Consider the following 25596-nt stretch of genomic DNA (forward strand, 5'->3'; position numbering starts at 1 on the left):
CATTTCAGACAAAGACATTGAAATTCATGGTCAGTGACTTTAACCACTGTGACACAGAGTCACCAAAACGAAGTGGTGACAACTGTAGGTTATGTGTGTCCATTACTCTGTTGCTGTCATTTAAGAGTTAAAGTGTGATTTGAGCCACTTTTCGCACAAAAGTGAAAGTTTTACTCTGCATTTTCCACATATCAGTTTTTTTTTTTGTGCTAATGAAGGTGTGATTACCCTGATAGAGCCGCTACTTATTGCTTTGATTTAGGTTTTCTTTGTTTGAAAGTCCATAAGATGCATCACTTACTGTGCATAGAGGATTGATATTAGTTTCCCTTAAGTCACATTGTGTGTAAGTGCTGTAGCTGCATTCTTGGTCAGTCCACCACTTTGGTTGAGATTGAAAAATTTCCGACACTGTTGGATGGACTGCTCTGAATTGGTGATTCCGTGACTTTTTCACATTTGTGGCGGGAGTATCTGGAGATTTTTCAAGGTCCCTGCATGATAAAATCTGCTGATTTGTATCCTGGCAGACGTATACCCATAGTTATTGACATTTATGTCCACTTTACAATTTGTGTGACAAACTAGTCGACATCAGCAAACGTTGTGTTTAATGGTAATTACCCAATGTTAGCTTGTTTTGAAACTAGGGTGATGAGCCTGAAGTAGTAGAGCTGGTTTAACATCAATTAAAAACAAATTTAAACGGATACATAATTAATAAAAAGAAATTAAATGTCTGACTGTCACTGCTTTGCTTGATAGTCTACTTTGTCTTTTTATTAGTTAGTAGAGCATTATAAAAGGATAATAAACTGCAAATTAATATCTTTGTCCTGTCCACTCCTGCCTCCATGTTTATAGCAATCGATGATTTGCCAACTGACTCACTGTGGTTTAGAGTAGATGTTTTTTTGCATGTATTTTTGCATGTATTTGATTTTTTAGCATGTGTTTTGATAAATTACTCTTCCTGGCTTTTTATTTGCCGGGCCTTGATTCTGTGCATAGTAATAAGCAACTCAAGTGTAAAGTTTTACTTTTGACACTTTACGTACTGTCCCACCCTCATTCTAACACAGAAGACACATTATATATTGTTATTGGTATCAGAGGAACTCAGAACACCAAGGGAGCCATAATTGCAAGTTACTGGTTTAATTTTATATTTGAGTCATTTCTATTTGTGTGATAATGAAACAGCGACATTTAATGTACTGAATCTCATTATTGTGTATCATGGGACGTTGAATGTCTCAGATTTCTCTCATCAAAGACTGACACTGTTTTACGATTTTCCAAATTTCACTTTTCACAGACTCAAAAAGAACATGACATACGTGTTGTGAATTCACTCAGAGAGAAACAGCATCATTTGTGAGAGACCACATGCTCTCGATCATCCTCATCTTTGAGTGCAACTAAGGTACATGAACTGCTGAGCAGAGTGTATTTGTAAGCTAAGAAACTGATCTAGTAGCCTTGCAGCTACTCAAGGCTGATTTCTTTTCCACTGTTGAATGTGCTGACCACCACATACTAGACTCAGCCAGTGCCAGAAAATTCAAAGACAGTACTTGTAATGTGAAAGCTCAGTCTTCGGTTTTTATTATTGAATTTATCTAATAAAATTACACAGTACTGTGCGTATGTTTGTGTGTGTGTGTGTGTCTGCAGATATAGATGTGTAAGCTCTGTCTGTGGAGCAGCAGGCGACACTTTGAACTTAGTTAAACAGAAATCCACACCCAGTTCACTTTGATACACCATCTCTCTTCGTCTTCCAACGTTTGCTTTTTTGTTATACTCTGATGTTGTAGCCTATCGCCTGCAGATAGTGACCTGATCTTATCAGCTTATTTCATTAACGCTTTTGTTATCATTTTGGTCGGTCATGGTAATCTGGATTTTGTTTCTCTGTGTATGAATGAGTCAGTCTGTTTGTGTATGAAAAATAGAGATACAGTTACTGGTGTTGATGCTTCAGTTCATGTCCTACTTGAGCAATATCAACCCAAGGCCAAAAGAAGTTTTTTCAAGTAAGTGAACTAATTAGATTTTCATGAGCATAGGTCAGTGTTTCCCTCTCACTTTCTTAAAGCCAAGTTCATGCCTTTAAATTCCTTCTTTCATCTGATCAACAGTGAAAAAACCAAAGATATTAAGATAAATATGAAAAGGAAAACTAACAAATCCTCACAATCGAGCAGCTGGAGTTGTTAATGCTTGGTATTTTTGCTTGAATGAAAAAAATCAGTTATCAGACTTTTAATTAAAGAGTTAATGATGTTGTCCATGATCAGTCTACAGTTGTTTTTTCTGTTTACTAAAAAATGTTTAACTAACAACTACAAACACACACACGCTTTGCAAATTGCTGCAGGATCCACGCACAACATTAGTGGTACACTCTTTTCTCTGACACAATTAATTTAGTGACCAGTCGTAGCTTTTACACCTACACATTTATTCCTTTCAATTTATCGTTTCTCTCCCGTTATTGAGTTTGGGCCGCCACCTAAAATAGATGCTGCCCAACGTGCCCTTTGTTGTGCATGTTGCTATAGAAACACTGGCTGCATGACTCTACTGGACCAGTAGCAATAATAACAGAGCGAGTCCTGGTCACCATGATTACAGGAACAACATTGATGCAGATGGTTGGAGTTACCTTAAACTACAAAAGAATTTTGTTTTCTTAGCTAGGGTCTTTTAAAATAGCATGTCATGGTATAGATATATAAGACTGAAGACAGTTTAGGCTAGTAATCCTCTAATAGTACCTTTTTGACCTGGTGTTATCCCTGATTAAAGATCAGTTTTTAACAGGAAATGATGGATACTTGCAGGCTTTTGTGTGCATTGCCTCCTTGATTAAATGGCTCCAGATCAACAAACAAAACATACTTGGGCTTGTGAGTGTGAAAATAAAGTTGAATATAAAGCGACACCAGTGTGATAACATCTTTTTGGTCATGACTTTTCCAGACACAGCACCAGTGAGTCTAAATGCTAATATTCTTCTAGGGGTTTATATCTGTCAGCTTTCTGTGCCCCTCATAGCACTGTAGACGCTTCTGCATGTAATGAGCTGACCCTAACCTGACTAATATTCCCACACACTGCATTGTGAACTGCATTGATTTTCTCTGGGGGTCTGCCCAGCCCATAGTCTTTGACTGAAGATGAGAACAGGCAGCCCGATGGAGCAGAGACGAGACAGGGCTTTATTGTATCAGGCAGCAAGACTGAAATGGCTTGTTGAGGTTTTTATTTTAATTAATTTATGAAAACAAGATGATGATGAAGGTGTATCGTTGCACTACTGTAGCTTAGCATAAAAACTGAAAAGAAAGGAAAACTGGTAGCTTGGTTCCTGTAAAAAACCTCTTTGCTCGCCAACTGCACATTGTTAAAAAGTCTTGAAATATTGCTTTGAGACAGAGTTTGTGTTTGGTAGCCACATATTTATGTGCACATTTGGTCATTTACTGATTGTTTACTGACCTTTAAGCCAAAGATTAGCTCCTGTGTTAATTAATTACATTGATTCCCTCTGGGACACTGGAGTCCTTCTGTCTGTAGGTGAACATCAGTGACCTTGTGTTTTACACGTGGTCAAATGTGCTAGTTTAAGGAGTAAGATGTCATGGTTTGAGTAGTAATTTCACATATTGGATTTGCTTGGCTCAGCCAATAATTCTTCCTTCATCACAACTGCAGCCTGACTGGATGGAGCTGATGTTGGGCACTGAGAGTCGAGCATGTGAGCTGCATGCAGAGAGAAAGAGAGAGAGAGAGAGAGGGGAAATGGTGAAACAGAGACAGTGAGTAGCATGCTGAAAGCTACAGAGCTGGAGCAAAACATGTCGAAGGAGGCTGAGAGGAAGGGAGAAGGACAGAGATGGTGAAAAGAAAATCAGTAGTAACAGGAAGAGAGATCAAGAAAAGTTGAGGGAGGGAATTAAAGGATGCCGCAGGGCAGTGGAAGACAGGAAAAGATGGTTAGCAAAAACCACTGGTAGGTTGATGAATGGCAAGTAATATAAATAATAATACATTTATTTAAAGAGTACTTTTCTTAACACGTCCTACAAAGTGCCTCACATAGTAAACAAAAAGCACAGGTAACCCAAAAAATCTACCTTGAGCAAGCACGAGACAACAGTGGAAAGCATAAACTCCCTTTAGAGGATGAAACTGTCAGCAGAACTGGGCTCAAGCTAGTCGGCCATCTGCCTCGACCGGTTGTGGTGCGGGAAACAATAAACAATAAAACAATAAACAATAAAACAACAATAAATTTAATACGACTACTACTACATCAGTCCTTTGGAAAACCAGTTCCAAAAGAGAGATGGAGGAAACTCAATCACATTGATCAAAATTAAATTAATAAGGGGGTTGTCCTAAATAAGGAGTCGTCCCTGTTTAAAGGAAACCAGGAAAGGTTCGCCGGTAGAGGTATGTTATATGAAGAGATTTATAAGATGTTACTAAGTGTGGAAGGAGATCGGGAAGCTCAAGAAGTCTATTTACGTGGAAATATGACTCTGCAGGTCTGTATTTGTTTTGTGCCATGTATTCAGAGTCAGGATGACATCCACTGAATAATGTCATACAAGTCAGACCTGAACAACAACAATTCATACAGTTTCATTAAAGTAACAGAGGACCAGAGAAAGTGTTGTTTGTTTTTTAAGTTCATTGTGAATGCCAGCCATCCACACCCACCACCTGTCATGTCAAGATTGTGAGGTAAAACTAATCTCAGCCTGCAGCTCTAGAATTTACAGTGACAGCAAAATGATCACCACGTGGATATCGAGTGTTCGGAACAACTGCAGATTTCAAGAGCAGTTGAAATCCTAGTATTAATCGCACATTTCTTTAAACATCTCTACACTGTGTGTGTAAATCTTTAATCAGTTCTTTGGTCAGTTTGGAGAAGTGTAACAACAGCTAGCAAGCTGCAAGCGGTCTCTAGGATGGTTTTTCAAAATTACATTCAAAGCTGTGTCATAAAATATATTGTGATGATGCACATTCCTAACCTGGATGTCTGGATACATAGACTGTGGGATAAAATCAATCTGTTCTAACTAGGAAAATTGTGGAAAAAATATGAAAAAGGATTTGTTCTTAATTTGGCTCCAAATACCCGTATTTCTATTTTTTCCCCTTTCTGTAGGAATAGAACTGAAATTTATTGATTTTAAACTCACACTGTAGCCAATCACTAGAGCGATTGGCCATGCACCACTCAAATCATTCATAGTTATGTACTGCATTGTAACCTGATATCAGCTGCTTCCTTTGTGTTGTCTGAGTGGGAATGATAGTCTCCCTGGTGGCTACAGTGCCAGTATTATTGCTGGCTGACTGACTAATTGAATGTACATATAGGCCACTCCAGTAGAAGTAGGAACTCCTAAAGAGAAGCTGGCTATTTAAACTCACCTATTGAACAGCCATTATGACAGCTTTATGAGCCACTATGTTGTGGAATTATTATTGGCTTTTAATAGTAGTAAAATTGAGTGGTTCTTTCTTTATCTGACTATTAAGGAATCAAGTGTGCCACAATTAAAATCTGTTATGAACTACTCATCTCTTGGCATGTTTTTAGAGCACACATGTTGGAATTGTTTAAAATGGATTTCCTTCCCTTTGCATATTAGATATTAGCCTGCATGATGGAGTTCTAATGGTTTGTGTGTGTGTGGTCCAAATAGGATTTATTTAGCAAAGACAAGAAGCATGGATTTTCTTTTCCTCTGCTTCTGAGATGCAGTCCAGTCCTGCAGTTGTGTCACCACATGAGGAGGAAGGGAAGACATTAGTAGGGCATGTAATTCTGTGAGGGCAGGAGCTTATCACAGTCGGGAGGTTGGAGTCTGCACAGAGTCACTATACACTGCCACCCTCTGGTTGATTGGAAACGAGACACTGCACTCACAAAGCTGCGTTTCTGATTTATGTTCTGTCGAGTTTTCAAATTATTAACACTCTTTAACTGCAGCTTTTCTTCGTTTCTCAGTCTGGCTGCATGTTATGCTTGAAAACCAAACAGAACATGTCACTTTTCAACATAAAGTGACTGACTGAGGCGTGAGACGAAACCTAATTCTAAGTTTTCTCTTTAATGTAAAGAAGACAGAAACCGGCGTACAGTTTGCAGCTTTATTTCCTCTTTTCATAAAGCGTTTCCTTTTGGGCGTTTCTCCTGTTGAAAGTGTGCTTCAGTTGCATTAAAATGCAAAGCCAGTATATGTACTACTATCTACAGCCAAAGCACAGTTCTGTATTCTTTAATGAATTATCGGAGCTGCCGCACTTATGAGAAATGTGTGTGACTGCAGACTCTATGAAGATTATAATCTTTTAAATTGCCTTTTCTTTAGGGAGAGAATACATAATTATTGCCTATAACTGCAGGTGACTCAACATATTTGATCAACTTCTCGCTTTTCTCATCTTTAGTAAAAGCAAGAGAAATGTTAGTGACTCAGTAAAACTCCTAGTGAGAGACAAATAACAAAGTCTTATCATTTTTTCATCGTTTATGTCTGTGTCTTCACTGTTTGGTTAAAATGTCTAGTAACCGTGATCCTGCAAATCACTTAGTGTCCTGTCTTTAAAAACAATCCTTCCTCTTTTGGCTTCTTACTGTTCAGTTAATAGCTTTTGCACAGATGAACTACCAGCAGTGATTTTATAGTAATTGCCCCCTTTGAAAATGGTTAAACACAAATCCAAAGGCCTGTGGAAAATGTAGGTTCAGTTTCAGTTCTAAGAAATTGTGGAAGACCTGTGATGACACCAGGAGGCTGCTCACGATTTCAGTGTGCTTTAACATTAAAACATTTCCACCATTTATTCACCAGTAATCACAGATAATACGAAGAATGCAGACACAGCTACAACAAGACACAATCAATACTCATTCCTCTGGTATTGAATTGCTTGTGCCCGATGTAATCACTGCTTCTCATGTTTGCAGTCTAGCCACAAGGTGTTTGTTTGTCTCAGTATCTTCGCAGCGCACTAACCCAGATCTCTGGAGAGTGTGTGTATATGCTCTATGTGTATGTGTGTCACTGCAGCCCATGCATTAGCTCCTTTCTATTAAGGCTGTGTCTGCTATTGTAAACACTGAGCGGTCAAGTATATTCGCTTAGCTCTTTCTTGAAAACCTTGTCTTTTTACTTAAGAAGGTAAATTATGGAAAACAAATGCAAAACCAAAGAGATGGTACAAAATGTACAATATGACAATAACGTCAAGGCCGTGTCTTGTTTTGCAAAAAAATGTCATATGATTTTATGCTGTGATTCCAACTGAAGTGGCCCAATGGGAATCAAATTCCCTCTAAACATCAAAACAAAGAAATCACAATAGTTTTTACTATTGGTGCTGTAGTGTGGCATTTGTTTGCTGTTGCATGCAGTTAAAAATGCGATATGCATGAGTGCACTTAAGATGTGATACATCCAAAGAACATCAGCCTGCATATTTAAGGACTGTTCAGTCAGTGTACCACAGTGAGAGTATGCTTAGTGCTATATAACTTTTTAGCCTCACTAGCAGTTTGCTCATATTTCAGTCAGTTTGTCAGTTCACCACTTTAGTCCAATTTAAATATCTTACCATAAAATGTTCCCCTCAGGATGATTTTGCCATCCTTTTCCTTTTTGCTGACTGCAGTTATTGTAAGACAGATTTCAGTTTGCCCCGTGCTATCACTCTCAGCTGTGCTTTATTCTGAAATCACACATGTTTATTTACGTATTAATGTGCTGCTCCATAAGATGAACAACATGGTAAACACATACCTGCTCATTGTCAGTATGTTGCAGCACTTCTTGAGTTTTTCTAAAAATATATTTTTCTGGCTTATTACAAAGCAGATCTTATTTTAATAGCTAGTTAGTGTCATTTAATGTTTTTCCAATTGTGAACTATATTTTTCCAATCTGCGTTTGTCTTTTGGCTGCCTTACTGGTGCGGCTCCTGTTTAACCTCATTTAGCTTGACTTGAAGGCTGTAATCTTACTTTTAGTCGTAGAGACAATAAACCACCAGTCTCAGACTATTTCAGTCACACTGCAGCAGTAGTTCTGCTAAGTGAATTAGCACATTCATTGTGTTGTCATCAACGCTCATTGGTGACCACAAGCCTGTCTGCCCTGCCCCGTGCTGCAGGGCTGTTATCGCAGTACTCAAGTTGGAGACACAGGGCACTCATTGTTGTACGCCCCCTCAGCTTGTGGTTAAGACTATTTTCTCTGCTCCCCATGCTTCATGACAGTAAGAAAGGAAAACACCTTGTTATTTTTCTGTTTATCCTTGTTTAGCCTCCCAAAGTGCTCTTTTTTTCTTCTTCCCAGTGTGCTGTTTCACATTATGAATGCCTTGGATCAAGAGTTGCTTTGTGTGCAGGCCTGAATCTCAAGACTGTAATTCATATTCTGTCCAACAGAGGGGATCCATGCCCCAGTGTTTGGTCATTGGTGAAAGGACTCTTTGTAGGTACAGCTCTACCTCCTGTTTTTATGTCTGGCAGGAAATGACTGAATGTTTCACCCCTAACCTTATGTTTACATATTAAAATATATAGTGTTTTTCCCTTTTTTCAGGCTCACTGAAGTGTCATAGGTTTTCATCTACTTACGATCCATGCATGCATGGCAGCTTTGTCATTGTAACAACACAGGAAACAGTCACATTGAATACAAAGGACTGAAAGCTGTTTGTCCTCCAATATTTGTTCTAGGTTTGGAAAAATACATTTAGATTGATCTCTAGAAAGTTGCAGGTTTCTGCACGTCTTACAAAGCAATTGTAGTGTCTTAAATTAGACCTGCAGTGTGTGTAAATTAGAATGTTTTTGCTAAATGTAAACAAGTGTGCATGTTGATGATGCAGATTTGTTTTTATGCATTTTGAATTTTTATGTGCTGTTTTTGTAGATTTGCACAAAAGTTAAGATTACTCCAGAATAAAAGTCATTATGCTCTGAAAGTAACAATAAAGACTAAACATGCAGGATGCTATATAAAATTGTCTTGCAGACCTAATCCAGACTGCTATCAAAATCACACTCCTTGAAAGTCGCAATATTTTGAAAAACTGAAAGTTTAAAATCAATCTCTTAAATTCCTTTAAAGATTGCACAACACTACACATACAGTTACATTGACCACCCTAGTCTGTGGTAAGTGTTATTAAATGTTATTGGACTTGTCCTGTCCTCCATTAGTGATGTGAATGGACATTAAAAAACATGAAGTCAGCCATTTTGTGGGTGAGCTCGGTATTAAGTGTTATCCAACCCCATGTGCGATAGAATCCATTTAAACATGTCAGCGTGAAACAGCTGGGGTCAGAGTGCAGCAAGAGGGCGCAGAGGTCACTCATTCAATTAAACACACACCACTTAGCTAATGAGCTCCCACTCACATGCACACACAGTCACAGAGGACCAGGTGGAGCTATTACTGTGTCACAATCTTGCCAGTTTTTAGTATGAGCTTTGGGTAAACTGAATATCTCCCCCTCTCCTCCCTCTACTCTCCTCACCCCCTTACTGAACATGCACACTCTTGCTTGAACTTGCAGAGTGCACACATTCAAACACACTGCTGTGGAGCACATTGCCCGGGGTAATGAGGCACAGAAAGTGCAAGCTCCTTACCTGTGTACAAATTACGAGCACTCAACACTGACCAGCAACTGAGCTCTGTGTTGTGTGTGTGTGTGTGTGTGTGTTTGTGTTTGTGTGTGTGTGTGTGTGTGTGTGTGTGTTTGTGTGTGTGTGTGTGTGTGTGTGTGTGTGTGTGTGTGTGTGTGTGTGTTTGTGTGTGTGTGTGTGTGTGTGTGTGTGTGTGTGTGTGTGTGTGTGTGTGTGTGTTTGTGCTGTGAAAGGAAATGTTACGCCTTTTCCCACTTAACTGAATGAAAGTGGGCTGACAGGACGTGAGTAAGAGGAAGAGACTGGAATACCTGAAGGCAAAGGTGATAAGCCTGATCCAAACCTATGACTGGTGCAGATGTGTATTTAATGACATCATTAATGAGTCTTTTGCACTGGCAGAAAATTAGTATTGTGCAAGTGGTGCCACTGTCATGGCTTACTGGGACACTTAAATAGAACAAGGACAGGATCCAGTAACTACTGTGTCTTGTTAGCAAACATTATCACTCATCTGCACAACACAACACAACGCTGAACACATAGTCAGCGTTGCATCCAGCTGATGAATATAAATCCAATAATTACTTTTTTTAGCCTCTGCGTTTGGTTTCTCCAAAGTCTCGAGGGAAATATTTGACTGTTCAGCTGTTAATGTCCCGTTACTGTATGTTCACCTCCTATTCACTGTCTGTATGCTGCTTTGTGCAGAGTAGTACAAGTAGTATGCTGTGGGGTTTTAAAGCCTGTTTGCTGAAAATAGCTGCTCTTGCTGTAGCTGCTGTAACATTTTTTAGCTTTCACATATGTCCACTGGACACATTATTATCCTAAAAAATAAATTATATGTGTTTTAAATAAATATGATATTATGTATTTATACACATTAACCTTAATAGAACTGGTAAATAAATAAATAAAACACAACACACACGTCATAATTACAACTTGAAAGTTCCAATAAATACAGATTGGTGACAAATTAAAGGAAAAGCCACCAATATGTTTTGTTTTGTTTATTGGTAAAGTGCTGGGCCACCACATGCTGCCAGAACATCCTCAGTGCACCTTGGCATTGATTGTGTAAGTCTCTGAAACTCTTCTGTAGGGATGAGAAATCATTGTTGTAAAACATATTCCCTCATTTGGTGTTTTGACGATGGTGATGAAGAGTGCTATCAGAACATGTTCTGTGGGACTTCAAAGGCTGTAGTGTATGATTTACATTTTACTACACATAAACCCATCCATTCTTTGAGCCATGCATGGATGGATCTGATCTTATGTTTTTCCGTTGATAAATCGGGTTTTCTTTTAATTTGTCATTCATCTTTCAATACTCTCTTGGCTCTCATTAAAGTGTCTTAAAACTAAAACAATCATAAATACATTACGCCGGCTACAGCAGTTAAACCCAGATTAAATTATGCATTTTTGAGAGCAGGAAATGTGCATTGTGTAATTTTTGTGCGTGTGTAGGAACTTTAAAATCCCATATGCGCCATATGGAAGTCTGCAGCTTAGAATATGAGCTGCTCTGAGGAAGGCCTGAGGCTATCAGTATGCCAATCAATCTGGACAATGACTTCTCTAAACACACACAAACTGAATCTAACACACAGAACGTATTAAGAGACAAGCCACATTGTGTGTGATCATGTGTGCATGCGAATATTCCTCTTGGGGGCAGTGTTTTCTCTACAGACAGTGACAACAAGACTGTAGACACAAAGCCCACAGTCAGTAAAATGTAGCAGCATCTTCCAGACACACACACACACACACACACACACACAGACACTGCACACAATGCATTGTGTACACATATGTCCACCCATCTGTATGTTTGTCTTTGCCAGCGACTCTGGTTTCAATTGTGTGTTTGAATATATGTTCAGGAGCAATTTGAGATGGGCTGTGTGTGTGTGTATGTGTGTGTTTCTCTGCATAAACCCCTTCTCTTTCCCCACCATCCGCCAGACAGTGAGGAGAAGTAGGCCGCTTAAAGATAGCTCCCGGCAGCCTCAATACCAGCTCCCAAAATATATCTGCTCATGAGAGTCATCATCTCCCTCCCTCCCCCTCTTTCTTATTCTTCTTTTGCTCCCTCTTCTTTTGAAAATAGAACGAGAATCAGGCTTTGAATTTGCAAATTAATAGTCTGGATATAATATCCTGTAGATGTGTGCGTATGTGTATACCTGTAAGTGTGTGTTTCTTTCACGTGAATGAGCTACTCCATTTTGGGGGTATTAAATCTCACGTGGAAGTTCCCTCAATGGAAAAGCGACATCAGGATTGTACCACCACACACATCAAAATTAGGGGCGTTCGGTGACGAGCTATGTCCCCATGACCACCCCTGTGCTCCGGTTCACTGGAGAAATGTGTGTGAAGAGTTTCTGTGGAAATATGTAAAAAAGAAAAATAAGTTGCAAGGTGCAAAATATGGACGCATCAATATAAAATTCTGCATCCTAAAACTGATTCTTGATGGTTTAAATCAGGAAGTCTGCCAATACTGAGTGTAGATCAAACAGCAGTACTCTCCTTTTACCCGTTTTTAATTTTCTGGACTTCAGCACTAGAATCCAGCAGTGCAGCTTTGGTGTAAGGGAACATTTGGTTTAGGATCGCTGCTTCACTACAGACTCAGCAGCAGTCCACAATGACCATATGAATGCAACTGAAAGCTTGACAAAGAAACTGTATTTGAAGTTGATCGGTCGTGACATAGTTTATACCCAGCTTGCTTAATAAGGTCAGTACTGGTGCATGTCTAGCACAAAATGCTGCATAAATAGCTGCACAGCGGTCAGCACTGTTGCCTCATGACCAGTAAGCTTTAGTATTAAGACAGGTTGAAAGATTGCTTAGAATATTGTCATTGATTATTCTCTTTAAAAAAGTACACCCTCTCACCAAGAGGTGTTACAGCAGACTATGTCAATAAACCAGCATGCACAACACTAGGACCGTGACTTGCTAAACACGTCTTCTTTTCACCTTTTACAGTAGGTTCGGTGTTGTTTCTTCTAATTCTTCTTCTGTTTCTTTCTTCTGTTACCAAAGAGCTCTTTTGACTTATTGAAAAACTCCAATGTTGCTTCAGCTGTCTAAGGGAGAGTTTCCCAGAAGCATCCTGGCTTGTCACTATGGATTTTAGGAAACTTCAGTTTGTTTTATCATTCTCCCTCTTTTTTATCCTTCTCTTTCAGATATTTCTCTTCTTTCTCTTCTTCTTTCAAAATTGTCCTTCATAAAGCAACAGGCATTGTGACTGGACTCTATTGTACCTTGGTCTTGAAGGACTGACTATAGCTGAAGTTTCTTATGCTTCTGTTTAATTGTCCTGTTGGGACCATGTCTGCTTGATAATGTGGATGCATTGATGATCAAGAAGTCAGAGAATCTCTAGTAGCCTTCACCTTACCTTGATTTTCTTTCTTATCTCATTTCTCATCTTATCTTACCCATGAGGTCATACAATAATAAAAACAGCACAATGAGTAATTTCGTCCTTTTAAGATAGATAGAAGCCAAGTATGATACTAATTGACGACATTAGCCTGCCGTGGACTTACTGTATTGATAATTATAATGCATTATAATAATTGTATTCAGGCCTCTTTAAACCCTTGTTGAAATATCAGTAATCCCGCTCTTTGCTTAGCTTCTAACATAAAGTTATGCAAGTGTTTATTGGGGCATTAGTTTTCAAAGCACAGTCTTTGTTGTCTTTTTAGTGTACGTGGATGTCTCAGCGATGAACTGGCTTTTTTTTTTATGTTTGTGCTTTAATATGCTCCCATCCCCTCCTCCACCTCCCGTGACCCCGAAAAAAGCTGTATTTGGAGAATGAATTAATAAAATTGTCGAGTGCACCCTCTCATATTAGCTCAATATTCTTCCTGCAGTCTGGATGCGCTGAGTGCCAGTGTGTACTTTACCCCCCACTGGCCCACATCCACAGAGAATGAGGACAATAGTTTGGCTCACAGACATGTGTGCCTAATGTAGTCCTTTTATGTGGGAAAGTGGAACTGTATGAAGACAGGAGAGAAAAGGGATCATTGTGTTCCTGTTTTCCTTCTGTCTCCATCTCTCACTCGCCTGATAGCTCACAGATACACTACACCATTTGTGCTATTACCACAAATTAATTTGAAGATTTATGGCAAATGAAAGTTGCAATAAAAAACGCTGCTTTTAATATGTTTTATTACATAACAATGATAAACATCCATCTGATGTTTGTTTTATGTATTGTAATAACTGGACTAACAAGCGTCTACAGCTACTCTAGCCGATCTCTCTTGATGCTGGGAGCTAAATGCTTACTTCAATTAGCTAATATGCTCACAGTGACAATGCTAACATACTGACGACATGAGGAATGTCATTTACAAGTCAATCCTTTACCCAATAAGGTACTGCACTGAATGAAATTCTGATTTGATGGTAGAAATAAATGAAAAGCTAAGAGGTCGCCGAAGTGATTACAAATCATTGTGCAGAGGACATGAAGGTGTATAACTTTCAAATTAATAGTTTTTTTAAATATAAAAATATTATAAAATATTAAACTTGTGTTTGTTTTAGAGGAAACGTTGGAGGCCATGAAGCAATCATGCTTATTAATTCTCAACATAGCTTGCTTGTGTTACCATCAGTTTCAATATCTACTGGCAGAGAGACGTCTATCATTTCATAGTATTTAACTCCTAGCCCTACCTATTTATATTAATCCAAACTATAAACATGCAATAATCTCTCTCTCTTTAGCTCTCTACGCTAATATTGAGGTCAGATTGAGAGATGGAGACAGGCCCCCCTTCATGGCACACCCTCTGGCTACCTCACTGTGAGCTGTTCACTCATGTAGAAGCAGACCCATCTGCCCAGAGAGATAGCGAGAAAATAGAGATGGATGAGAATGAGTGCGGGAAAGGAATGAGACACACATGTTTCAGTAGTGGCATCCAAAAAACACAGAGGTGGAAATGGGGGTTTCGAGAAAAGGAGGGAGGATGCCAGAGAGTGAGGAGGGGAGAGTAAGGCTGATCTGTGCGGCGTTGCCCTGAGATACAGGATGTCGTAATAAGGCAGTTGGGAGAGGGCGAGAGAGAAAGCAAGAGAGAGAGAAAGGAAGGGAGGACCTAATCTATAGGGGAAAGGGGGGTGTAGAGTGCGCTTCGACGCGAACGGCATTCATTTTCCTGTTGCTGTGACAAGCCGACACCCCTCTGCCTGCACAGTAAGTGGAACGCTCCAGCTTGCTCAGGGCTCTGTTGTTGTGCAGAGCTGCAGAAGGCCTGACAGATCCAGCCAGACAGAGAGAGAGAAGGAAGGTAGAGATACATAGACAGAGACAGTGTGGATCGAGAGCCTGTGTATTCATTCCATCACCCAGTTGAACCAGCGACACCAGTGACGAAGGAGACAAAGGGAAGAGGAAGGCACAAAGGCACCTCAGTGACAGCAGGGAAAGTAAAAGAAAGGCAAGGTGAAGGAGGAGAAGGAAGGAAGGAAGCAAAGGGAGGGTGGATGAAGGCTGGGGCATGAGGAGGGGCGCCTGACTGACATTGCTGCTCTTGCTATCAGCTCACACACACACACACACACAGACGCAGACATAGGCAGACACACACATGCACACTCAGCCAGATTGTGCACTGCACAGTTGCTGCTCTTTTTTGTCCTTTGCGGAGCCTTGTCCTCCATCCTTTTTTCTCCTCTGAGCAAGAGGACAAGGGAGACACAGAGAGAGGAGGAAGAGGAGGAGGGAAAAGGACAAGGAGGAGGAGGAGGAGGCGAAGGAAGAGGAGGGGAGGCAGTAACCCTCTCCTCTTCTTCACTGAAGAGACACAGACGAGCTAGATAGGGAGAGAAGAGTCAAAAGGTGAGAGAAAGCAGCTTTTTGTTCTATTTCGCCGTCTCCTGTGGTCCCTCGGCCAGCGAGCGGCTAACAGGCACCGCTCATGTCCGTGAACTCGGAGAAATCCTCGTCCCCTGAAAGGTAACACCTCCTCTTCCTTCCTCTCGCTCCTTATCATTTCATCCCCATATGTCTGTGTGCATGCCCTTCTGTTTGTCTGTTGTGTTGTTTTCTCACAGTCCAACCCTCTCCGACCACCATCCTCCTCGGCACCTCCATATTATGTGTCTGCTTCTGTTTGTTCTTCATGTCCTTAGCTCAGTTTCTTCTATTGTCTGGTCACAGCAGTCTGACTGTATCAAGGAAAAAAACTAAAAACCAAAACGCAGTGCTGCATGGTGCTGTAACCTTTCAGTCGACTGCTGAATCAGAACAACCTTGATAACATACACATAACAGCATATACGGCATGGTTAAAACATAATCTCTTTCACACGCCTCTACACAGATCCACACTTGGGCAGCTGCTGCCTTATGAGGCTGCAACATCTCATATCAAAACAATAACAGAACACACACACACACACACACTTACTTTCTATTCAGGGCTTATACAGTAAGAGTGTCGCACGTCAACATTAGCACAGCCAACAGCGGCAGCAGCAGTGCATCTCAGCAGCAATGCAAGGCAGCAGCTCGCCACATGATTCATCTCAGTGCATGGCATAACCAAACAATGGCACCTCTGAAGGTTACACAGCTTCACGTGGATATATTCTGACCAGCTATAAGTGTTGAAAGGATCATAGATGTACAAAATGTAAACATGCAGTAATGGTGTTGAGCATAAATAGCAAAGTCACAAGCCATTATCAGTCACGTGGCACATACAGAAAAACACACAGACTCCAGTATGACTCTGGAAGTCAGATGCACTCTGGAATGAATTATATTAAAAGGTGTTAGCTAATGTTTACATAAATGAGGGGGCTAACATGGCCAGTGAATGCATATCACAGACACGTGTGCCAAAGCTAGCAGTGGTTTAATTTCTAACTCATCCCAGCAATATTATCCACTAGTAATTAATGCCATTATTTAATTATTTGTACCTGTTTATTTTTTTACTCACATTATCCTGATTTAGAAAATCAGTGTTGTGGTGTCTTACAGTTGGAACTCAGTTAATTAAGGAACTAAAGTTTGTTTTATTAGTGAAAAACAGCAAAGAGGCATAGAAATGTTTCAACAAAGACTGTCTCCCGTTCCCATTTCATTTTTAAAGAAGCGAATCCAAAAGTATATCGCATCCTATTAGGTGTGTATTATGTCTGAATCAGATTCTGCAAGCAGAGAACCCCCTATTCATTCAGATCTGTTCGGACCAAGCCCACATTCCTGTTTTCAGTGTGCAACGGCGGAAAGTGCTCGATTTGACGGGTGCTGGAGGGTGAGGAGCAGGCAGACTGGATGACTCAGGTAGCCACTGATGCTGTGCCAAGTACGATCAGGCAGAGCTGCTGCCATCCACACAACCGAGCGCCAGGCCCCAGACTGGCACACTCAAACACACAGCACAGTGGGCACATAAATAGGCAGAAGTAAATGGGCACTAACAATATCAGTACATGGACATTTGGGCACAGAGGAGAGCGCCGTTCTATTGGCAGTTTTGGATCAGCATGATGTGAAGGTTAATTTGAGAAAGAGGTAGTGACACTGGATACAAAAGCACATGTAGACAGGCCTACGTGGATGGAAACTCCCTTGAAGTACAGTATGTGCTTTGCATTTTGACAAGGAAAGTAGACTCCCTCATCTTGGACACATAAACACACAGTACTGTAAATATAGAGTATCATCTGGCAGCACTGGTGTGGCAAAGTCTCTGGATCTACTTTTATCTTTCGCTGTTGTTTAAGTTGCAACTGTCTGGCTGTAATTAAGAATAATGCTGCAGTCCCTTGTTGCTTTACAGGTTACAACAAAGAACTACACTCATAGACACAGTGCTGCTCTTTTCAGTGGCTGCAGCATCTCAGATAACAGGAGCAACAGAGCAGAGGACTCGCTCTCTGTTCAGGTAGTTTAACAGAGTCAGAATTAAGGAAAAACAATCTTAATAGTTTCTAAATAAAACTCGGGCATAACTGCTAATACCTCTGTACACAAAACTGTATTTGAACGCCACAAACTGCAACGAAGATCAGAGGAATCTGTAGCTTTGTGAGTGTGGACAGCTGGGTTTTAAACATGTGGGAACCAAACATAGCAGTTCTTCCTTTAATCATTTTAGTTACTTATTAAACAAAAATCCCAAACATCTGGTGGCTCCGTTGTCACAAATGTGAGGATTTGCTGATTGTCTCTGTCTTTCTGTTGTTCATCTGTTGGTTGGACAGAACATGCAACATAAAGAGGTAATTTCAGGCTCTGGTGATGTTTCACGGACAAGCTAATCACTCCTAAATCAATGGATATATTTGTAATATAATATGTGATCAGTAGCATCCCCCAACTCATTTGTTTGTTGTACATTTGTAAAGCAGCATAGTGCTTTATATTGGAGTCAGGATTGGTCTTCAGAGTGTGTATTGAACCTTAGTGCTGGCACAAATCAACACAATTTTTCTGTCTGCAACACCATCTGGGCCACAGGCGCATCACACACACACACACACACACACACACACACACACACACACACACACACACACACACACACACATCTTTTGAGTAACTTCATTTTGGATGTGTAATAACGTGTTTGTCAACAACAAGGGCAGAATAGATGGGACAACTTGTGCGCATTAAACCAAATGAATGGACAAGTCAGGTCTGAAAAGAGCAGGAGGCGGCACTGTGACAAATTTGTCTTGGAGCACTTGCATTAGGAAGACGATCCCTGTTGTGTAACTTGGCACTTGAGGCATGGCGGAGTTGGAGATGGATGGAGGACGAGGAGTGTGTGTGTGTGTGTGTGGGTGTAAGGATATGTGTTTTGACATTGTCGTTGCATTTGAGAAGCTTAAAGCTTCTTTCTGTGGGGTGATGGTTGGTCATTGGTCATAACGGATGCTGGTGGGTGCACGGCTTATGTCTTTCGAAGAGCCTTGCTCTAAGGATTAAACATTTGAGGAAATAAACACACAAAGGTCAAGAGTTTACTGGTCTTGTTGCACAGCCGGCTGGTAGCTTTTCAAAGCGTGAGTACTGAGAGGTGATGGGTAAACCTCTGTCTCTGAGGCTGATTTCAGCCGGTGTGTATTCTGTGTGTTTAAATGAACGTAGTGCTTCGATGAGCTGTTCACCTCAAACTGTGCACGAAGTGGATTAAAAAAAGAAATGGTTATCCCAAGCAGATATTTACAGGTGGGTTTACGTGATTCAAGCATTCGTGTGTTCTGGTGAGTTTAGGGGTGTGACTGTGTATCTGTACCACACAAGTGTGACTTGTTGATGCATGATTTTTACCATAAACTCTAGAACAGCCTCTGTTCACGGACAGAGAAAAGGACAAAGAGGAAGAGAAGAAACGAGAAATTGAAAGTGGGAGGTTAAAAAAAGGTAAAGAAAGAATAAAGAAGTTTAAAAGGTGTAAGTGAAGAAGTGAAGTAACGTAGCTGCCATGTGCACATACACACAGCTGGTACCAAGAGCACCAAAAAGTTCCATCTCGTCTCCTCTTTCATCTACTTGACACCGTTTGAAGCGCAGGTTACTGGATACATCCAAATATTCCTATACAGCCTCCATCCTGCCTCAATTTATGTCTCCTTAAGCTTGACGAGCTGCTCTATGAAACGAAACCAGGTCTCTAGTAGAAAACAACAATTATTTTCATTCTCAAATAACGTCCACGGTCTTCAGGGTTTCAAAGATATTCAGTTTATAGTGATATTAAACAAAGAATATAGAAATTTATTTCAATTAATGATGTTGATTTTTTTGTTTGTTTGTTTGTTGCTGCTTAAGTATGATTATGCATCGTTGTCTTTGTCTTCACTGGTTGTAAACTGAATGTCTTTGGGTTTAGACTTTTGCTATTTTTAAATCAATGGTGCTAGTTACCTTGCAAAGCTATTAACCAAGCAGTAAGAAGCTATGGGAGGACCCAAGCAGCATCATGCTTTCTAGTGGTGGGCAGGGTGTATCTAGACAGCAACAAAAATAGATGCAACGGCTAATTTACTGCACGTTGATCAACTGAAAATAATCAAAAGTTATGTTTGATAATAAATAATTTAGGTCAAGCAAAAATGTCAAGAAATTCCCTTGTTACAGTTTCTCAGACGTGAGGATGTGCTGTTTTTTCTGGTTCACGTTGTTCTAAGTGGTATTTCTTTGGCTTTTGCATTATTAATCAGACAAAACAAGAAATTATAATGGACTTTTTTCTTTTCTTTTCTGATTTACACCCAAAAGTTAAGAGTTTTGAGAATCTTTTATAAATAATAGTTAGTTGCAACCCTAATCGTGGAGGTGAATAGTATGGGACAGCGGTCGGTAAGCCGGGCCGATGCAGCAGATAAGATCACATCCAGCAGCCGTCACTTTCACACACAGAATATGTTCAGTAGCTTCAGCTTCACCTCCATCTTCTCACCACAGACCCACTAAAACGCACACAGGCACGAGCAGCCCCAGCCACGCCGCAACATGACAGCAGCTAATGAAGCGTGGCAGGGAGCTAGCTAGCAAACTAGCCACCCTGCCCTGCCTGTCTGGCCCTTTGTGGCCTCCATTATCCCCTGTATCCCACTAACCCACCTTCTCATGTCTGGAAAGAAAGAGATGAATGGCTGTGCTTTCCTTCCTGCTCCAATCTCCATTTAGGACAGATGGAGAAGCAGGCATCCTCATGCATGCTGCCACCCCTTCTATGCCTCCGAGGATTTTCAGTGATGTAGCAATGGTAAATAAAACCGTGTGCGGGTGGATGTGTTGTTGAAACTGGCCTTAAACTGGCTCAACTTTCTTGTGAATTTCCACCCTGCTCATTTGATTAATCAGTAACAAAACATCACTGAGTCAAACAGGAACAAGACACCTCACGAGCAGAGTGTCGAGAGCCGTCGCCGTGTTCATGTGATCTGGAATCAGGCACCTGATCTGCCTTTAACGCCTCCGCACGTTTGCAGTGTTATCCAGGGTACTATGGGGTAAGGGCTCGTGTTTTGGCATCGGTGGATGATACTGTTAGTTTGGTGGGATGAAACAATCCTTAACTTTCAAGCAACTTTCAGTCTACAGCTGTGCCAGCAGCTCTCTGGGGCGAGGTATTTAAGCATAGTGCTGCAAAAATAAGTAGACGAGCAAAGTGCAGTTAAAATAATTTGAGTACAGTCGCTAATTGTTTTATTTGTTCGTGTCCCGTGTTCCCGCTCCCTGTTGACTCTGCATGTTTACAGTGTGCAGCTACAGTCATTGGAGATCACTCAATCTCTCTCCTTTCTATCTTTTCATCTCTTCACTTTCTCCTTCTCTTTTTGCCCTTATTCTTTCCTTTCATCTATTTCTATTTTTACCCACGTCTTTCTGTGTCACTGGCTTTTGGTTCCAATCAGGAGGTTTATATTTTCTCTGTGGGAACCAGATCTTGTGTAGCATTTTTAAACTAGGGGTCATTACCACTCTCGTTATTTGCCATGTTTATTGTTGTGACTGCTGCTGCAAAGACATTTTACCAGAGTTATCTAACAAACCTTGACACAAAATGTAAATAAGCTATAGTATTTGAAGCATAACAGATTAGAAATTCATTATAATGCACTTTAACTGAGAAATGTATGTTTGAGCTGCACTAAGTTGCCTTTATTACACACATTTCTTAGGTTTTATTAAGTTTTCCTGCTGTACTGTGTAATACATTTAGCTGCAATGTGGATAGTTAGCATGCAGCCAGGCATTTCTTTCTCAATTTGTTACAGCTATCGTCCATGAGTGTATTAGTCGACACTGTGTAAGTTATACTCAGCAGATACAGGGAAATGGAAGATGGAGAGAAATGGAAAAAGGCAGAAAGAAGGGGGAAAATTTGAGATTTTTTTTGGGAGACGACGAAAGCCTTTGGAGAGAGAGATGATCCCTCGGAGGAATTGAGAAAGAGACGATAAAGCCAAAGGCTGAGTGCTGAAGTGAGAGAGAAGAAGGAAGATAGAGACACAGAGAGCAAAGAACAGGAAAGGACACCAGAAACCTCAGGAGATAGCTGAGGAAGACAGCTGGGGAGCCTACGACAGACAAAGATAAAAAGAAGAGGGGAAGGAGAGCACGGAAAGTGAGGGAAGATTGAGGGAGAAGATAGATGACTCTCTGCAGACTTGCGCAGCGTGTTGGGTAATGCTAGGTCACCGGGGGACTAATCTGTTCTGATGCTGCAGCGTTGAAGCAGTGGAATGATAATGTCCTGCTTGTGTGTGACGGGAGGAATGTGTTTGTTTGTGCGGCTTGGCATATGCATGTGTGAAAAGATAACATGTTTGCTTTTGAAGGTAATATTTTTTTGTCCCCTGCTACAGTCGCACACAAACACATCAGCCTGTACATACTCCTGCACATAACCCCTTATCAACGCCTCATGCCCTGAAGGACTGAGTCACTCATCTGCTGCATAACTGAGAACTATATTCATCTGTTGTGTCTGGGAACACTGTTCACTGTTGTGTCTCCTCCTGCAGCATAGTGATGAGTGCATTTTTTTGTCAGTCCACATTAGCCCCGAGTGGGTGGAGTTCACTGAGCTCTGGACTCGTGAAAGTCTTCTATAATGCCAACTTGGCACATTCTGCTCACACTGAGGCTTCCAGTTTCACATCAATAAACTGGCGGCTGGGTGTGGTAATCCTGGTGTGTGGTGTGTGTACTCTCTACCTGCTATCTGGACAGAGTATGGATAGGATACATGTCTAAGTATTCATAATGAAACTATTAGTTGTTATTTGGTGGAAGATTATACAGCAACAAATGTAAGCAATGACGGTTCTAGCTTTAAACATATGAAAATGTACTGTTCTCCTGTTTATTGATAGCAACTAACTAAATATCTTCTAAGTTAGGTAATGTTAGAAACACAAATAAGCTATATGAATATGTTGCATTGTCCTGTTTTCACAATTTTCCGACATTTTATAGTCTAAACAGGTAATTGACAGTTCATTGTAATTTAGCGTTAGTAAAAACAAATGTCCTGTAGAGTGGAAACAAGCAAATATTTTAATATTTAGTAGTCAAAATAATTTTTTTCAAGTAACACATTGAAAATTAAATAATTTAGACTTGAAATAGTCAAAATTCTGGTCATCTCTGAGGTTTACAGTATCTGTAGCCCCGGTAGAGGGACTAACTGTCCATGTGACGCTACTTCTGAGAACCCCGTACCTCACCAGCTTGAACCTAGAGGCCCCAGTTCTACTCTGTCCTAACACTAATAAGTAAAGTTTGACTGGATACACACTGGAGGACTAATGAACTGACATTCAAATCACACTTTATGGTATATTTGAGAGTCGCGTTATCTGGAAGCTCAGCTGGCATTAGAAATCTTTTCACAGTTTATGTAGGTGACCATAATGATTCTGGGGTTTAAGAGGTGCTAAAGTGCTGTGGTGTTGTTGCTCTTTTCTGTATAAAATAGATCCCGATGTGACTTTACATGTGTGTGCACTAGTGCTTATATGGACATTGAGAAAGCTCCTTAGCAGGTGGGTGTCATAGCCCCATGTGACACCAGCTGGAATTCAAGGCTGGGTTTGTCTTGTCCCTGCACGGCTGTATCCATGAGGCTGCAGCAGAGAGCGGGAGCTACTGTGTTTTTCCTGTCCATCCATCTCTCCTTGTTTCTTTCCCATGGAGTTAAGCTCGTGTCTGTCCACTAAGAAGAAATGGGGTCTAGCTTTATGTGTTCTCCGTCTGCGCCACAGGGCCCTCCGAAACAGGTAGAGGGGAAAAAGATAACAAGGGAAGAGAATAAAGTGTCGAAGGGGTGCTGGATTGACAAGACTAATGGGCAACATTTGAGATGGGGTGTGGGCCAGTTTTCAACTGGCAAAGCTAGGGTTCAGTGCTGCCATGTGTGGTTTGTCTTAACATTTTATTTAATGAGACTTTGTTTGCTTCTATGAGTCACGTATGGGAGGACATAATAAGCAGGAGAAGGTGCCAAAGAAAGACCGGTTTGACAGGACTAATAGGCTAAATAATGATTTTTTTATCTCAGTGCAGGCTTCAGGGATGTGGTAATGTTGTGTTAGCATTATTACCAGGAAGGACAAAAAATGCTAAATATTTTTTTCCAAAACACAGATGGTAGTGAGTGACAAGCAGAGAAGGGTTTAATCCAGATGGAGTTGATCATTCATGTGTAGTTGCTACAGTAGGATTAGCAATTACTGCATATACAAATAAAGGCAAGAGATAAGAAAACTATTGATTAAGGGAGAAGTGAATTGTGTATAAAATTATTTTGCTAATTAATTAACCCCTTTGTGATTTATTTATTTGGAATATTTTCTGATTTCAGCTTCCCAGATGTGATCATTTGCAGCTTTTCTCTTTTTTATATCATAGTAGAAATAGTTATTGGGTTTTGAGTTGTAGCTGAGAAACACTGGACATTGGGGGGTTTTAATGAGATTTTTCCGACTTATCAACGACTAAAGAGTTATTCAAAGAAACAGATTCATCTTTCCCTTATTTATCTGACTCGACTAGTGTAGAGATAAACAGGAAACATTGAAAAAGAGAAGGAACATGACACAAAGCAAAGGTCCCCAGCTGGACCTGAACGTTGCATGCTGCAGTTACATGCTATGCACTGGAACCATTCAGCTACGAGGGCACTACTAGATTCATGATCGTTAGCCGCAGCACTGATATGTTTTAAGAATGAGTCAAGAAAGCAAAATCTGAGTCACTTTCAGTTTGTGAAGGTGAAAGGTTTGACTTGGCATTAAATTGGCCCTGCTCATTGTGTCTTTTGAGTAGACCACACGACTGTGGTACAAATCCAGTTAAATCGTGTTTCTATATGTGTTCCCACAACTAGGCTTAGATATGTAAAGGCAAAAAAGATGTACGACTGCTATTTCTTTTATTGTTTATGTGTGAATCTTATTAAGATAAAACACATCACTCCCTGAAACAGATCAGAGGAGTCATCTGAACAAAACAACCTTGGTTCCTGTTCCTTCTATAGACAGTAAATTATGCAGGAAAAAGAATCGTTCAGAAACGCATTAAAACATGCACATACAGTCACTCTTATTAGATTCACAGGCCTGTAATAATGTATCCTACTGTTATTCTGAAGGCCATATACAGTACTTACACAGAGAGCTCATTAATTGTGGCATCCTGTTTGATTGGCAGTGATTATTAGAACAGAGGTGGACCCTCCTTCTGAAAACTCATAACATTATGCTACTTTTCAGAAGGATTATTGTTACTTAGCTCAGGATGGGGCTTTGGTATCAGTGAGGCCTCATGGGAGTGGTGATCAGGCTGCAGCAGCAGGACTAATAATTAACAGTCTCAAACCAGATTAAATTACCTCTGTGTTGTTTATAATTATTGTGGACTTGTGAAAAACAAAGCTTGTGTTCTTCTTGTGGAGTTTGCATCTCATCAGTGTATTTGAGCAGAGGGTTAATTATTATAGTTGTTTGAAATGCATAGTCAATATAAAGTTAAGTCTTTATTAATACACAGGTTTTTACATTGCTGTTGATGTTTGTCTTTATTAAAAGCATCGTAAAGCATAGAAGTCAGATTTATGTAAACAATATAGGACTTTAGGAACCTTATAGTAACTGTTACAACATTTGAGGTACCTGAACTTCATTATATTAGAAGGTTTTTTCTTAACTTGGCATTTGTTATGAAACTGAATAACTGTACTGGATGACAGACCCAAACATGAACATGGTAATACTGTTGATTGACATTTTAACAGTCTAACAGAATATGCATAGAGTATTAATCACTACATAAAAATCAATAATAAATCCTAATCTGCATCCTAATT

General features: G+C 40.3%; 1 protein-coding gene across 6 annotated transcripts in view; it reads left to right on the forward strand.

The window, feature by feature from the left end:
- Positions 1 to 25596, forward strand: part of srpk2 (SRSF protein kinase 2) — a 56096-nt gene that overhangs the window by 3153 nt on the left and 27347 nt on the right. Inside the window, exon 1 of one of the 6 annotated variants that reach the window (XM_026366680.1) lies at positions 14983 to 15713. The exons of 4 other annotated variants lie outside the window; for them this stretch is intronic. In XM_026366680.1, the coding sequence (XP_026222465.1) occupies positions 15676 to 15713 (38 nt within the window). In that variant the 5' untranslated portion in view covers positions 14983 to 15675. Of the gene's footprint in view, positions 1 to 14982; positions 15714 to 20631; positions 20735 to 25596 lie in introns of those variants that run through there. One more of the 6 variants, XM_026366681.1, reaches the window with a different exon arrangement.

Source organism: Anabas testudineus, chromosome 6 (genome assembly GCF_900324465.2).
Source record: "Anabas testudineus chromosome 6, fAnaTes1.2, whole genome shotgun sequence".
Taxonomy (NCBI): domain Eukaryota; kingdom Metazoa; phylum Chordata; class Actinopteri; order Anabantiformes; family Anabantidae; genus Anabas; species Anabas testudineus.